The sequence below is a fragment of the Penaeus vannamei genome, chromosome 38, assembly GCF_042767895.1.
Source record: "Penaeus vannamei isolate JL-2024 chromosome 38, ASM4276789v1, whole genome shotgun sequence".
In the NCBI taxonomy this organism is placed as follows: Eukaryota; Metazoa; Arthropoda; class Malacostraca; order Decapoda; family Penaeidae; genus Penaeus; species Penaeus vannamei.
Window position 1 is genome coordinate 27,456,524 of NC_091586.1, and position 17,500 is coordinate 27,474,023.

The 17,500-nt window shown below is 40.0% G+C and overlaps 1 protein-coding gene across 3 annotated transcripts in view; it reads right to left on the minus strand.

The window, feature by feature from the left end:
* Positions 1-17,500, minus strand: part of LOC113803661 (uncharacterized) — a 36,407-nt gene that overhangs the window by 18,341 nt on the left and 566 nt on the right. Inside the window, exons 1-3 of one of the 3 annotated variants that reach the window (XM_070116202.1) lie at positions 17,288-17,347; positions 4,920-5,111; positions 3,935-4,162 (exon numbers count right to left, since the gene is read on the minus strand). In XM_070116202.1, coding sequence (XP_069972303.1) covers positions 3,935-4,162; positions 4,920-5,111; positions 17,288-17,332 — 465 coding nt within the window. In that variant the 5' untranslated portion in view covers positions 17,333-17,347. Of the gene's footprint in view, positions 1-3,934; positions 4,163-4,919; positions 5,112-6,926; positions 7,207-17,287; positions 17,348-17,500 lie in introns of those variants that run through there. The other 2 variants (XM_070116204.1, XM_070116203.1) reach the window with 2 other exon arrangements.

The following is a 17,500-nucleotide window of genomic DNA, read 5'->3' on the forward strand; positions in this document are numbered from 1 at the left end:
GAGAGAGAGAGAGAGAGAGAGAGAGAGAGAGAGAGAGAGAGAGAGAGAGAGAGAGAGAGAGAGAGAGAGAGAGAGAGAGAGAGAGAGAGAGAGAGAGAGAGAGAGGGAAGGAGGGAGGGAGGGAGAAAGGAAGGGAGGGAGAGGAGAGAGAGGGAGGGAGAGGGAGAGAGGGAGAGAGAGGGAGGGAGGGGGAGAGGGAGGAAGAGGGAGAGAGGGAGGGAGAGGGAGAGAGAGGGAGGAGAGGGAGAGAGGGAAGGAGAGAGGGAGAGAGAGGGAGGGAGAGGAGGGAGGAGGGAGAGGGAGAGAGGGAGGGAGGGAGAGAGGGAGGGAGGAGAGAGGGAGAGAGGGAGGGAGAGGGAGGGAAGGGAGAGAGGGAGGGAGAGGGAGAATGAGAGGAGAGGGAGAATGAGAGGGAGAGGGAGAATGAGAGAGAGAATGAGAGAGAGAGAGGCCGAGAAAGAGAAAGAGAAAGAGAAAGAGAGAGGGAGAGTGAGAGAGAGAGAGAGAGATAGAGAATTGGGAGGGGGGGGGATACAGCATTTTCTCTTTCATATCCAAGGAAATTTCTTTTGTATAGAAAAAAAATTAAGATAAGAAAATAAATAATACACAAATGATTAAAAAATCATGAAATAACATTTGGGGCATGTATAGTCAAAAAACATATTTCAAAGAGACAAGGCATGCAGAAACTAAACAGCATCTTCTTTGATGAATTAAAGAATCGTCTGTGAATAAATTTCCTGAAACTAAACAGCATCTTCTTTAATAAATAAAAGAATCATCTGTGAATAAATTTCCTGTGTGAGCGGGCACACAAACAGAGGAAAGGAGACAGAGAAATGGAAGAGAATGATGGAGAAATGCTAAGCAGGAAAACAAATATAAACTACGCCAAAAAAGAAAAACAGATGATTACACTAAATGATAAGTGATATAACATTTGCGTATGTAATTCCTTTACTCACAAGAAAGGATATTACATCCATTCCCTCTCTAAGCTAACACCCCAGGGAGAATGGAACCATGCGCTTGCTACAATGTTATCTACAGGACAGTACCACAAGCATTGGTGCAATATCATATCATTTTAATGCATTTGTATCTAATCATAATCATACACTAATGATTCCACAAGTGCTTAGTTATTAGTCCAATCTACCTCAGCTGTATACGCTTCTCCTTGATTTTTAAAAAATATCGTTTAATTCTTCATTGCTATTAGAAATTTTTAACAACATTGTAATGATAATCATAATGTCAATAATATCAATAACAGGATCAATGTCAATGGCATTAAAAATAAAAGAAATTCCTGAAAACTACTTATCTCATATACTGCTCCCTTTCCTCTATGTGAAGAAATATTCTTCTGAGCTGCACATCTAAAGTACTATTAATATTTAAAGTAAAATAATAAATCCCAGACACTCAGTGAAAGCTGAGAGTAAGTGAGGCTCTGGAGGTCTATCAATTGAGTCTTCGGTGTCGACTTCTTGTGGAGCCATTAAAAACTAGAGATCATTATGTGTTCCCACCAACAATGGAAAGCACTTACAAGTTAGCTAGCTTTAATAGATAACAAAAGCAGTGTGTAATGTAAGTGATAAAAGCAAAACTATCCAACAGCACATTCATATGCTGCTCAGGTATATGCTGAAGAGATACTTTTAATATCTAAAAAAAAAAAAAAAAAAAAAAAGGGAAATGTGTGTTTCTCCGAGATTGTAAGACTTCATATTTCTCATAATTAAACTCTAAATATAAGAAAATGGCATGGAAACTACAAGGAATACCATTATTATCTTACATGTTAAATGTATAAAAAATTTGAAGCTTAAATACCTAGGGTTGTCAATTACAACACTATAAAAAAATTTAAAATGGTTAATATGAAGGTGCATGCATCATTTGTATATGTAACAGTTAATAGCTGTTAAAAAGTTAGCTGCTCAGGGTATTGTGAACACAGGCTTCATAGCACAAACAAGGTGAATCTGTCACACAAAAGGATAAAAGATTTTCAAAAAAACTCTGCCTACTTTCCTCGCTTTAAATAATTTGTTTGTTGCTACCTTCAAATTGAACTCCTGCAATTAACTTGGATTAATATATTTAGCAATTATTTTGCTGTGTAGCATGATGAATCTCAAAATCTTGTTGGTCATTTGTTTTTGTGACATCTGAGAAATAACATATGGAAAATAAAGCTAAATTCTTTTCTTTGCAAGAAGTTTAACTATTGGTAATAAAGGTAAATTCTTGTGTAATTACATCCTTAGTGATGATAATATTAAAAGCCTTATATATAATGTATCTGGTGATTTGAGTCTGATGTTTCCATATAAAAAGGTGAACTCCTCTTCTGCAAGATTTGTCTACCAAATATCAAAATGTGAAGTCTATTAGGAGAACCTTCCATTTTGTGAAATTTGTTAAAAAAATGTCAGTATTAGAAAATCTATTTACATTGTTTTTTCCTTTGATGTGTTTTTTTCCTCTTTACAAAATCTGTATTGCAACATACCTTGCACCCTTCTTTGGTTTCTTATCCAAACTTTAGGCATCTTTTCTAGTGGTTACGGGAAACGCGACACCTCTTGCGCGACAGGAATCGAGCAGACAGTTAACTTTAATTGATTCCCAGATGCAATCCTCCTACTTCGGATATTTTATGCATATTCGTACTTATATTGGATATCTATAAAACCGCACTACCCACCATAAGATATCAAAAGCCATCTTGGATATCATATTCCAAAATACTATGTACCTGTCGGAAAAATAACCAGTGCAGTAAAATGGCAAGCTGTCAACCGCGATCATTCCCATTACATCACAGAAATAGGCGGAGCTTAGAGGCCTGTCTCACCTCTGATCACGAGACAGTTTTTGGAGTCGCGACGCGTTTCACGACACCCTAAGTGCCACCGGAAAAGATGCCTTTTGTTACTGTCTTCTTGCCTTTCAAAAGGAAAAAACAGGCACTGCCTGAAGAAAAAATCATGTATCTACAATATTTTTCTTTGGTTTACATTGTAGAACAGCTAATTTCAAGTTATCACAACTAATTTGGCTAAATAAATATATAAATACAAATACTCTCGAGATTACAATTGTGAAATTCCAATACAATAGAACTAGTAAGCTAATAAATGATATATAAGCTTGTTAGCTGGAAATATAACTTATCAATCACACTGGAATATATATGAACAACCCTGTTTCATACACAGTCATACCACATAACAAGAGACATACAACCTAACCAGCAAAAGAGTAAGAAAACCACGATTAAAGCTCTTGATCACTTGTCACTCCCTTTCACAAATGAGGTACTATATGATGTAACAACCCTAATCTAAAATCATGTTCATGGACAAATCAATTATTGAGGCACATTGTATCTTTCTCTGTTTATCTCTATGTGACACCTTCTTATAATGAACAACTGATTATACATTCAGTTATAAGGAATCTGAAGGCATAAGTGACTAAGCATGAAATAAACAGAGAGTTTCTGATCAGCTTTCTTACTGGCCTGATTTTTATGCTTTTTATTCTTCTTCTAAAATGAAAAATAAAAAGAATAAAAAAATTCTACTATTAATAATTTTTCGATTTCCAATCATATTTCCATTTCTTATTGGAGATAGGAGAAAGAAGAGACTGATACCTTAATTTTTTTTTTGTTAATTTCACAATCAAAAAATGCAAATTGCAGGCCCCCTCATTGCCCTGCGATACCATGGTGCAACTCTGCATGCAGTGCCAGTGGACAGGCGAGTGAACAGGCAGGCAGGCCACTTCTCATAGAGGCCCTACCCCATTCTTAAAGGGACACAAATCGTGTCATCCATGAGGAGAGGAAGACGGCCAGCATCAGCAGCACATTCCCACTACCAACCCGACCTACTCCCCCACCAGCGCCCACCTGTGCATTAAGATCCCTCATAGTTTTCTCCAAATTCTCGTGCTGCTTCTTGATATCAGAGTTCATGTCAGTGATGGATTTCATGTGTTCTTCAACAGCCTTCTCTGCTTCCTTCTGTGCCTGTTCAGCCGCCTCTCGGCACTTGCGGAGTTCCTCTTTGCCATTTCCAGTGTACCCACTGCCAGAAGTTATTGTTACTTCCCCTGAGGCAGACTCTGTGTAACTGATCTGTAGAAAAAGTAGTAGGGATGGGAGAGACAGACAGACATTCACATTCTTTGGAGTGTTAGCTAAACAAATATTCATCCGTGACTCTCAAAAGAACTTTTTAAGCAGAATAAGAAGTGAGTGCCTTGAGAAACTCTGAGCTAAGGGTTGACAAAACACATTAATCCCTAAGCTTTTTGGCAGCCATTATCATTTATTTAATGAATGGGTCTATCACTTACCCTAAAAGATATCACAAAAAAACTATTTTTACACCCAATTCAATTTTAATCAACCCTTACTATCTTAAAATGCCCTTTACATATATTTGCAGAGCCTAAAACTATGTTATCAAACCCTCAAATTACATTGCCAAAGCGGGAAACATGGTCCAAATAAACAAAAAGAGCTATTGCCTAATCAGAAAAATGTTTCCAAAACCTATAAAAATAATGCAGTAGCTAGAAACATTTCTTTTAAACACAATACACCCGAAATAACTACATTCCAAAATATACTCCAAAGACCAAAAAATCCATTCTCAAAACCCATGAATATACTGGTAATATAAAATACGTATCTAATATTACGTCCCTAAATACATACCTAGAATTTTCAAATACATTACCAAAATACAATACATAATATGACTGGAATATATTACAATACAAAGATATATTTTGGATTGTATTTTTAATTTTGAGGAATATAATTCTTTGGGTCACAAAGATATATAATCCCCAGATAGGAGAGGAAAGAGGGAGGGGGAGGGACCAACCTTAATCTGCTTTCCATGAGAGTCAGCATATGCGCATTCTCCTGTCTTCGTGCCGCCATTTACTGTCTCACTCAGCGCAGCCCCAGAAGAGGTGGCAGCAGATACCTTTGCAAGGTGATTGCTATTCAGGACTGTAATGAACAGCAATGCAAACACGCCTTTGGAACCCATTCTGATGTTTTCAAGGACCACCTAAGAGAGAAAAGATCTAAAAAATAAAGGCAGTCTAGGGAGTGAGCTTGAGTGCATGTGTACAGTTAATCTTTATGGTAAAGGACACACTAAGTTTGGTCAAATTGAATATGATGTTCTTGTAGAGGTAAAAAAGTTGTAGTTGTCAGTACAACATATAATCTGCCGACACAAATGATATCACCAAAAATGAGGATAAGAGATCAGGGAAAGCACCACTCTCAGCCAAAATCAATTCGGTGTTCCTGAATTTTAGCTCTATCTTGCCGTGTATATAAAGTGAAAACAATGTTTGTTGGGAGGCAGAGCCCCTCCATCAATCCTCCCATTGAGTCGTCGGGCACGCCCGGTCACAGCAACTTAGACTGATGAATAAATTTTAATGTGGAGTTGGGGATTAGTCTCTGGCGAGTGCTTCTGTACTGTAAAGATTAATCACACATACAAAAGTACCGCACCAGCAAGGGAGAAACTGCGGGGACCCAAGGAAAGTGATTAAAGATTCATACAGTGAGTGTTGTAGTTGTTTGTGCATTAAAGCTTCCCAGTAAATCGCCCAAGATTGCCGAATCAAAGTTGTGGGGTGGTAAACTTTTACCTGTCTTCACCTTTGCCTTCCAAAAGACATATATTGTGACTTGAGCAATGATCATCATCTCTACACCACGCGCACTCTGGCAAAGGCCAACAAACCTTCACCATGTGTATTCCGACCAGATGAAGCCCGTCAGTGATTTATCAGTAAATTAGGACTCGTCAGAGACTACATCCATAATTCCACATCATAAAATCTATTCAGCCATCAAAGTTGCCGTGACATATCATGCCATTCTACTCGCGGGAAGGGTTGATGGGGTGCTCCGATCCCCAAAGCCCCTCCGCAAATATTTCTCGGTATGGCAAGACAGAGCTGAAAGTCGGGAACACCAAGGGGATCTAGGCTGTGAGTGGCGCTTTCCGCAATCATTTTCCTTTATTCATGTTGTCTCCGCTTGCATCTACACGTTTTTCGCACCAGCGACTACAACTCTTTGTCTCTACAAGAACATCACCTTCAACTTGCTCTAGCTTTGTGCTAGAAGATTTGGCTGCGAAGATTAACCAAATACATCAAGTAAACTATCAAAAATATCATAAATTAAAAAGGAAAAAGAAAAAAAAGAGCATTCATCTTGCTACAATATATAACTGCGGCAAAAGATTAAAATAGCAATGATTGACAACGACCAATATTCAATTATACTGATTGATCCTGATTGACGAAGTTGATGACGTTGATATTTGATGATGTCGACTGATATGTCAATTGATGTCAATTAAGTCAATTGATGTTGAATGATTCTCCATTGATGTTAATTGCATCTCAATAATACCGTTGATTGATATGTGATTGAAGATGATGATAATGTCAATTGATGATGATTGATGATGATTGATGATGATGATATGATGATTGATGATGATGATATGATGATTGATGATGATGATATGATGATGATGATGATGATATGATGATGATATGATGATGATATGATGATGATGGTGATGATGATGATGATGATGATGATGATGATGATGATGATGATGATGATGATGATGATGATGATGATGATGATGATGATGATGATGATGATGATGATGATGATGATGATGATGATTTTGATGCTGACTGATTAATGATATGCGATGTCATAACGACGCGAAAGCATAAGCCAAAGTACAAAGGAAAAAAAAAGTAAGATCTACATACCCAAAATTTGCAATAATCAAACAATGTATAAAAACAGTCACAGGCAAAGGTATAATATTACTTACAAGCTCCACGCTCTCTTTCTTGTCAATTTTAAGAAATTACAGAAAATAAAATCTCATAGGCCTACATCCAAGCACTCGTAGAACAGCAAACTTTCTAATACACGGAAGGATAAACACGGAAGGGAGAACCTGTATTTTTTTGAATGAAAAAAAAAATGATGCGTTATTTTCGAACAAGCGCCATCTATTGAGTCGAAATTGAACTATCCGAAAGAGCGCCAATTATTGAGTCAAAAATTGAACTTTCCAAAAGAGCGCCATCTATTGAGTAAAAAATAAACTTTCCAAAAGAGCGCCATCTATTGAGTCGAAATTGAACTTTCCAAAAGCGCCATCTATTGAGTAAAAAATAAACTTTCCAAAAGAGCGCCATCTATTGAGTCGAAATTGAACTTTCCAAAAACGCCATCTATTGAGTAAAAAATAAACTTTCCAAAAGAGCGCCATCTATTGAGTCGAAATTGAACTTTCCAAAAGCGCCATCTATTGAGTAAAAAATAAACTTAATGAAAGAGCGCCATCTATTGAGTCGAAATTGAACTTTCCGAAAGCGCCATCTATTGAGTAAACAATAAACTTAATGAAAGAGCGCCATCTATTGAGTCGAAATTGAACTTTCCAAAAGCGCCATCTATTGAGTAAAAAATAAACTTAATGAAAGAGCGCCATCTATTGAGTCGAAATTGAACTTTCCAAAAGCGCCATCTATTGAGTAAAAAATAAACTTAATGAAAGAGCGCCATCTATTGAGTCGAAATTGAACTTCCCAAAAGAGCGCCATCTATTGAGTCAAAATTGAACTTTCCAAAAGCGCCATCTATTGAGTCGAAATTGAACTTTCCAAAAGCGCCATCTATTGAGTAAAAAATAAACTTTCCAAAAGAGCGCCATCTATTGAGTCGAAATTGAACTTTCCAAAAGCGCCATCTATTGAGTCGAAATTGAACTATCCAAAAGAGCGCCATCTATTGAGTCAAAATTGAACTTTCTAAAAGAGCACCATCTATTGAGTCGAAATTGAACTTTCCAAAAGAGCGCCATCTATTGAGTCAAAAATAAACTCCGAAAGAGTGCCATCTATTGAGTCGAAATTGAACTTTCCAAAAGCGCCATCTATTGAGTCGAAATTGAACTATCCAAAAGAGCGCCATCTATTGAGTCGAAATTGAACTTTCCAAAAGAGCGCCATCTATTGAGTCAAAAATAAACTCCGAAAGAGCGCCATCTAGAGTCGAAATTGAACTTTCCAAAAGAGCGCCATCTATTGAGTCGGAATTGAACTTTTTAAAAGAGCGCCATCTATTGAGTCGAAATTGAACTTACCGGAAGAGTGCCATTTATTGAATCGAAATTGAACTTTCCAAAAGAGCGCCATCTATTGAGTCGAAATTAAACTTCTCAAAAGAGCGCCATCTATTGAGTCGAAATTGAACTCTCCAAAAGACCGCCATCTATTGAGTCGAAATTGAACTCCCCAAAAGAGCGCCATCTATTGAGTCAAAATTGAACTTTCCGATAGAGCGCTATCTATTGAATCAAAGTAGAAAATTTCGAACGAGCGCCATGTATTGAATCAATGTAAAAGTTTTCGTACGATTCCCATCTATTGAGTCGACGTAGAAATTACCGAAACAGCGCCATCTATTGAGTCGATGTACGAATCTCTGAACGAGCGCCATCTATTGAGTTAATGTAGAATTTTCCGAAAGAGTAGCATCTATTGAGTCGACTTACCTATTTCCAAAAGCGTTATCTATTGAGCTAATGTATAAATTTCCGAACCAGCGCCATTTATTGAACTGACGTAGGCATTTCCAAACTAGCACCATCTACTGAGTCGATGTTGGCATTACAAAAAAAAAAATAATAAAATAATAATAATAATAAATAAATAAATAAAATAAAAAACAAAATAAATAAATAAATAAAATAAAATAAAATAAATAAATGCCATCTTTTGAGTCAATATACACATTTCCGAAAAAGCACCATCTATTCAGTCAACGCAGGAACTTCTTAACGAGCGCCATCTATTGAGCCGATGAGCATTCTGTACTGAACCAATGTATTATTTTTTGTAAGAGGACTATTAATTGAGAGGTAAAATATTCTAAACAAGCGCCATCTATTGAACCTATGTAGAATTCTAAGTGAGAGATTGTGGTGCAATCATTTTCTAGCATTAATTTTGGGACTATAAATTGGTTCTATGATGATACTGTGACGTCATTACTGAGGTAGAAATCTGGATAGATTCAATCGAGGCTCTGTGTGTCTGTCTGTCTCTCTCTTTTCTTTTTGTTTCTCTCTCTCTCTCTCTCTCTTTCTATGAATATAAGTACACACACACACACTCACACACACACACACACACACACACACACACACACACACACACACACACACACACACACACACACATATATATATATATATATATATATATATATATATATATATATATGAATCTCTCTCTCTCTCTCTCTCTCTCTCTCTCTCTCTCTCTCTCTCTCTCTCTCTCTCTCTCTCTCTCTCTCTCTCTCTCTCTCTGTGCATGTGCCTGTATGAGTGTGTGTGCAAGCATTTCTTCCTATTTCTAACAAAAACAAAACACAACTATTTTGACACGGAATCCTCAGCTCAAAATAGAAAAAAAGGAGAGCAGAGCGCATCGTTACAGACTAAACAATAAATAAGCATTGAAATGGTTATAGAACTTATTATTAAAAGGAGTTTGTTCGGCATAAACCATCATCATAAATCAATCGATATCCTTATTGCTCGTTTTCGTTACCCTTGTTAAATCATATAATATTGTGATCATTATATATATATATATATATATATATATATATATATATATATATATATATATATATATGTATATATATATATATATATATATATATATATATATATATATATATATATATATATATGTGTGTGTGTGTGTGTGTGTGTGTGTGTGTGTGTGTGTGTGTGTGTGTGTGTGTGTGTGTGTGTTTCAGCTTCTAAAATTTAACAATAACAAAACCAACAATAAATTTTCTATATAATCACTACAATCACAACATTTTCACCGATATTAATCCCAAAAGCAACAATAATAATAACTAAACAAAATAAGAAATAAATAAAGTAAAACATGAAAAAATAAACATATAACAAACATCAGCAATTCAAATCAACCAGTAACGAAGAATTAGTAAAAGCAAAGAATTGCAACTCAAAATATCAACAAGAAAGCCATGTTGACACCTTGATCACGCGCGGAAGACAAACACTTGGCCAGAAATTTGGAAACGAGAAAATGTGTCATGGCGGGTGAATGGTGGAATAAAAAGGGATTTTGACTTGATGACGAAAAGAAAAACACACATGAAAGAAAAAGGAGAGATAGAGAGAGAGAGAAGGTAAAAAAATAAGATCACACACCATCCAAAACATTCTCATCCGACACACTTCCTCGCACTTTGCTGCTTATATTGCGCAAACATTCTAAAATATTCTGCGCAGAATAGACGATATTCCTATAAACATCACACACACACACACACGCGGAGAGAGACAAATAGACAGAGATAGATAGAGAGAGGGAGAGAAAGAAAGAAACAGAGAGAGCATCCAAGGAGCGATGCCTTACAGGGAGTGGCTCTCCACGAACACCTGCGGGATTAGAAGTCCTCGTGAGCAGGTAACTATAATTCTTTATCTATCTGTTTCTAAGAACTTTCGTCGCCACCGGAAGCGTACTCGCTTTAAACCCTGACTTTAGCATTGTAACATTATCAACAACTGGATGACAATGGCAATAATAAAAGATGATTTTCTGGTGGTGGTGTTGTCGAGCGGTTCAATAAACCTCTTTTAATTAATGAACCTCTTACTATCGCCCCCCCCCCCTCTCTCTCTCTCTCTTTCTCTCTCTCTCTCTCTCTCTCTCTCTCTCTCTCTCTCTCTCTCTCTCTCTCTCTCTCTCTCTCTCTCTCTCTCTCCCTCCCTCCCTAACCTACCCGCTTCCCTTCTAAAAAAAAAAAAAAAGCGAAAAAAATCACACAGACCTAAAAATATCTTCTGTTGATGACCGACATTCACGACTTAAACTTTCTCGTAAGCTGCAACGCTGATGATCAACAAAGGCAATTACCTGTTATTCTGACCGCATTTTGTGTGAAGCAATTTGGACTGCTCCATTTGTTAAGAGAAGGGAGGAAGAGGAAGAGGGAGTTAGGGAAGGAGAGGGAGAGGAGGAAAGAGGGTGGGGGATAGGGAGAGGGAGAGGAGGAAAGAGGGTGGGGGATAAGGAGAGGGAGAAGAGGAAAGAAGGTGTGGGATAGGGAGAGGGAGAGGAGGAAAGAGGGTGGGGGATAGGGAGAGGGAGAGGAGGAAAGAGGGTGGGGGATAAGGAGAGGGAGAAGAGGAAAGAAGGTGTGGGATAGGGAGAGGGAGAAGAGGAAAGAAGGTGTGGGATAGGGAGAGGGAGAAGAGGAAAGAAGGTGTGGGATAGGGAGAGGGAGATGCACAGGGAAAGAGGGTTGGGAGAGGTGGAAAGAGGGAGAGGGAGGATGGAAGAGGAGGGAGAGATAGAGATAGATAGAGAGAGAGAGGTGAGCTAACATTTTCTTTCAGAACTCATGCGCTTTTAGAAATCCCACGCCAATTCACACGAAAATCGACCTAAATTCAAAACCAACTCCGGACGATTTCCCATTTTGCGCAAGTCTACAAACTCTCCGATGACGTGTGTCCATATACGCACGTCCACACATAACGACGACAGAGATAATAATGAAAAAGAGAGATTGTAAATGTTCTCGCGGCGCTGGCAGAGTGTCCTCCAGGCTGTCATCTGCAGGACACGCACGACGGCGCCAGACCTGCGTCGCCAAGCTGAACGTCAATAAGTGTTCTTTCGTCAGACGAATCAAGGCCAATGCTTGTTATATCTGTTTATGTAAGTCTTTATTATCATTGCTTTTATCCTGTGGTCATAACTGTCTATCAGCCTCATTATCATATTTATCATTGTTTATTCCATTTCATTCCTGTTATCATCATTAAAATTATTTTCTACTTACCGGTTTACCACATTTTTCTCTTTCCTTTTTTGGCAGAAGGACATCGAAATAACAGCTGTTACTTCTGTATCGTTATTATCGTTACTACTATTACTCTTATTACAAGTATCGAGATCACTGACTATAACTATCATAAATACAGTTTCCTACGACAAGTTTTGCCTTTCTCATCATCGCTGTTATCATCACAATTCTCTCCAGTCAAGGAAAAAAATAAAAAGCTTATTATTCGTTTCTCGCTTACTCCGGGCGCCTGGGACCTTCCTGCCACCAAGTCCCCCTCCGTGCCTGTCGCAGGGCTTTCAGACCCAGGGCTCGCGGGATCCTCTCCGGGGGCCATGGGAGCAGTGTGTAAGTTGTGATTTAAACTGGATTTTGTCTCACCTACAGTACCTGTATTCAATCGTCTATCACATGTCAATAAATTGGAATCTTTCCATGTAGTGTTCTTGATCTATAGCTGCCGGCACTATTACACTATCCATATCTAGTAATAACTGAATGTGAAAGGATGGCCTGCCTGGCGGACCGTGGGAATAATGGCAGATTGGCCGGCGTCTCGCAACAGAAAGGGTCGGGAACCGCTGCTCTGTTATTAGGATAATAGTGATGGCAGCGACGATGATGATGGCAATAAAGATAACAATAATAATGATGACAATAATACTAACTATAATGAAAATAATAATAATAATGATAATAATGGAAATAATAACAATGATATTGATGACAACAATATTAACAATAATGATAATAACAATAATGATAATAATAATGGTTTTGCTGATAAAGAAAACAATGACGATAACTGCAATAGTAACAATAATGAAAATGAAAATGTTAACAATGATAATGATGACAAGACTACTTCTCTCCTCCCGTCACTAATCTTTCTCGCCTTTCCTTCACCTATTTACTCCCCCCACCCCCAGCCACCCCTCCTCCCCCACCCCCAGTCACCCCTCCTCCCCCACCCCCAGCCACCCCTCCTCCCCCACGCAACGCTTACACCTGAGCCTTCCAGCCACAGACAACACTAAACCACAGACACAGTGGTCACATGGCAACTAAAACAATGACGTCATCAAGAAGGGGCGGAGACAGCAGGGAAGGAGGGGGTGGCGGTTCCTAAGGGAGGGGGTGGGGGTGACTATCCCAAATCAATAACGGGGGGCCTTCACGTAGTACTAGGGGGTGTCACGAAGTACTAAGGGGGGGTGAAGAGTGGGAGCTAGGGTAAGGGGGAGAGGAAGGTGGTGGTAAGGAGGAAAGAGGGAAGGGGAAGAGTGGGGATAGAAGGGAGGTTGAAGGGTAGGGAAGGGAGTGGAGGAAGGGCAGGGAAGGGGGGAAAGGGATGGGGGAAGGGGAGGGAAGTGGGGCAAGGGGGTGGCGGGAGCGTAAGAAAGGGGGGAAGAAGGTTGGGGAAAGGGGTGAGGAGAGGGTAGGGAAGTGGGAGAGGGGGTAGGGGAAGGGTAGGGAAGTGGGGGAGGGGGTAGGGGAAGGGTAGGGAAGTGGGAGGGGGTAGGGGAAGGGTAGGGTAGTGGGAGAGGGGGTAGGGGAAGGGTAAGGAAGTGGGAGAGGGGGTAGGGGAAGGGTAGGGAAGTGGGAGAGGGGGTAGGGGAAGGGGTAGGGAAGTGGGGAGGGGGTAGGGGAAGGGTAGGGAAGTGGGGGAGGGGGTAGGGGGAGGGTAGGGAAGTGGGGGAGGGGGTAGGGGAAGGGTAGGGAAGTTGGGGAGGGGGTAGGGGGAGGGTATGGGAGGGCGGGGGCGGCGCGGGTGTCCCACCCACCAGCATTGCTCAGGTATTGAGGCAGCGTCAGCGAGTATCAAGTCAAGGTTTGTTTGGCAGATCAAATACCGTTGCTGTTTGAACCATTTCCCCAGTTATTTTATTTTTCATTCACTTCTCAAGTTATTTCCTTTTCTTCTCTTTTCTTGGCCTCATCTTTATCCCTCTTTTCGTTCTCTTATATCGGTTTTATCATATTTCTCTTTACATTTAAATCATACCACCTATTCCCGTATATATACACAGCATAGTTTATTTGATGGATAAAAAGAAGGATAAATTGATAGATAATCTAATATACAGATACACAGACACATATATATCCAGAAATAGAAATATAGAGAGATAGATAGACATATATCCATAGACAGAAAAAAAAATAGATTTATAGAATGAATGACAGACAGATGTTGTCTGCGAGGTGGAAGTGCATTCCTTCGTCTTCTGATGCAATATTCATTCCATCCAAGAGCTATACATTTTACTGAAACTCAAAGAAAAAAAAAAGAAAGAAAAAAACTTCTAAACTTCCTGTAACATATGACAAAGGAGTGACCCTGAGCACCTGACTAGAAGCCGTGGAAGTATGGGATTCTCTCTCTCTCTCTCTCTCTCTCTCTCTCTCTCTCTCTCTCTCTCTCTCTCTCTCTCTCTCTCTCTCTCTCTCTCTCTCTCTCTCTCTCTATCTATCTCTGCCTCCCCCCTCTCTCTGTCTGTCTGTCTCTCTCTCTCCCTCTGTCTGTCTGTCTGTCTCTCCCTCTCTCTCTGTCTGTTTCTCTCTCTCTCTCTCTCTGCCTTCCCCCCTCCTCTCTCTTTCTCTCTCCCTTCCCTCCCTCCTCTCTCTCTCTTTCTCCCTCCCTCCCTCTCCCTCCCTCTCTCTCTCTCTCTCACTGTAACTCACACACACACACACACACACACTAAACAAGACAGCTAAGGTCACGCATCTTCCCAAACGACCTCAACTTTAAAGATCTTCCCATCAAAGAAGGGCAGACACGCACTCTCCCACACCCTCTCCTCTCAGTCTATTCGTCCTCCTACATTGCATAAAGCGAATATCAGACTACGAAATGTTGGATTATAGTCGTTATAGTGGAGGGAGGGAGGAAGAGGGAGGTGAAGGGAGGGAGGAAGAGGGAGGTGAAGGGAGGGAGGAAGAGGGAGGTGAAGGGAGAAGGAGAGAGGAAATGGCAAAGAGGAAGAGGGGAAGCAGGAGGCAGGAAGGGGAAGGGAAAGGGAGACGAAAAAGATGGAGAGGGAGACGAAGGGGAAGAGGGGAAAGGATAAGGAAGAGAGAGAGAGAGAGAGAGAGAGAGAGAGAGAGAGAGAGAGAGAGAGAGAGAGAGAGAGAGAGAGAGAGAGAGAGAGAGAGAGAGAGAGAGAGAGAGAGAGAAGAAGAAGAAAAAGAAAGAGAAAAAAGAAACATATATTCCAAAAGGTTAACACTGCACGCACAGGCCGCGCCCCCCCCGAGATACCCCCTTCCGGCTCGCCCCCCTCCCGCCCTCCCTCCCCCTCCCTCCCCCTCCCGCCCTCCCGCCCAGACCATGAGCATCAACCTCTAAATTCTACGCCTTACTACGAGTCCTTGATAGACCTCGCCTCTGTTTCTCTTCTTTTGTTATCCATTTTCATATATATTCACTCATCTCTCTACTTTTTTTATCATCATTACTTTTTTTTTATTGAAGTTCGGATCGATCAAGCACTTTGGAGACGAACTTGCAGGAAAAGAAAATAAGGAAAAAAAAAAACAAAAACAAACCAAATATTCCTGAAAAGATGATGGCAAGGACGCTATTCTTGCAACACTGACCAACGTGTTCTTAATAACAAGCAGCTTCCACTCTTGGACAGGATGTGATAAGTTGCTTGCGATTGCAGGGATGAATATTGCAAAAATCAGCCCGATATGAAACGAAGATTTTTTTTTTTTTTTTTTTTTATCAAACTTATAGCTTTATCTTTTCACCCTGATAGGAACTTTCTTTTCCTTTTTTAAATCGAACTTTAATTCTATAAACCTTTTTAGCTTTATATGAACTTTCTTTTCCTTTTTTAAAATCAAACTTTAATTCTTAAACCTTTTCACCCTGATATGAACTTTCTTTTCTTTTTTTAAATCGAACTTTAATTCTATCTTAAACCTTTCATAAGAAAACACGAGGCGACGCATACATCAATATGTCTTAAGGTTGATTCTTCCATGAAACACAATGTTTGATCACGGAAAACGGACGCAGTCACCGCTGGTCTGATATCGTGACAGGAAGATACCGCACCAAAAGAGAGAGGGAGAGAGAAGGAGAGAGAGGGAGAGGGAGAGAGAGAGAGGCAGACAGACAGAGAGAGAGAGAGGAGGGGGGAGGGAGGGAGGGAGGGAGAGAGGGAGAGAGAGAGAGAGAGAGAGAGAGAGAGAGAGAGGGAGAGAGAGAGAGAGAGAGAGAGAGAGAGAGAGAGAGAGAGAGAGAGAGAGAGAGAGAGAGAGAGAGAGAGAGAGAGAGAGAGAGAGAGAGAGAGAGAGAGAGAGAGAGAGAGAGAGAGAGAGAGAGAGAGAAGAGAGAGAGAGAGAGAGAGAGAGAGAGAGAGAGAGAGAGAGAGAGAGAGAGAGAGAGAGAGAGAGAGAGAGAGAGAGAGAGAGAGAGATGATAATAAAGACGACGATGGCAGGGGTATCAAGTGAGAACCGAAAAAGTAGGCGGAGATAACAAGATAAATTACACCCGAAATACTGGGTGTGATATTCGCCCATCTATTTTTATCGTGCGTATTAAATTCATCCGAATCCTTCCCTTCTCTATTTCTCTCCTATTCTCTCTCTCTCTCTCTCTCTCTCTCTCTCTCTCTCTCTCTCTCTCTCTCTCTCTCGCTCTCTCTCTCGCTCTCTCTCTCGCTCTCTCTCTCGCTCTCTCTCCCGCTCTGCCTCTCTCTCTCTCTCTCTCTCTCTCTCTCTGCCTCTCTCTCTCTCTCTCTCTCTCTCTCTCTCTCTCTCTCTCTCTCTCTCTCTCTCTCTCTCACTCACTCTCTCTCACTCTCTCTCTCTCTTCTTCCATTTCCTTTCACTCATATCTCACTCATAAGCGCCCCCGCTCGCCACTCCTTCCTTCACTAATAAGAGTGATAACAGGTGACCAAATATCACAAACCATAATCAACCTGCATTTATAACCATGCATAATAACTCAGCTAAATACAGTATCTGGGAATTTAAAAAATAATAATGATATAAATAAACAATAAAATAAAATAAAAATTCACGTTATTCACGCGCGAACTACTTAAAAAAAACACATATCAAATAATTTATCAAACGATAAAAAAGAAGAGAGAGTGAGAGAGAGAGAGAGAGAGAGAGAGACAGAGAGAGAGAGAGAGAGAGAGAGAGAGAGAGAGAGAGAACGATTTACACGTCGAACTAATTAAAAATAACTATCAACTAATTTATCCAACAATAAACAAGAAAAGAAAGAAAGAAAGAAAAAACACTACTTACCCGTATAACGTGTTCTATTGCGCTATATGTAACAAGAACGCCCATCCGCGTGGTTATGTTATTGCGACACGGAATCGGACACCGCGCTTCTTTACTTTGCTACACACCTTTAACAAATAGGAAAAATAAAGAACGTATTTGCCGAGAGAGAGAATGGGATCAATAAAATGCGAACGAACAGGACCCACAGCTGGTGAAAACAAGAGATAAAAA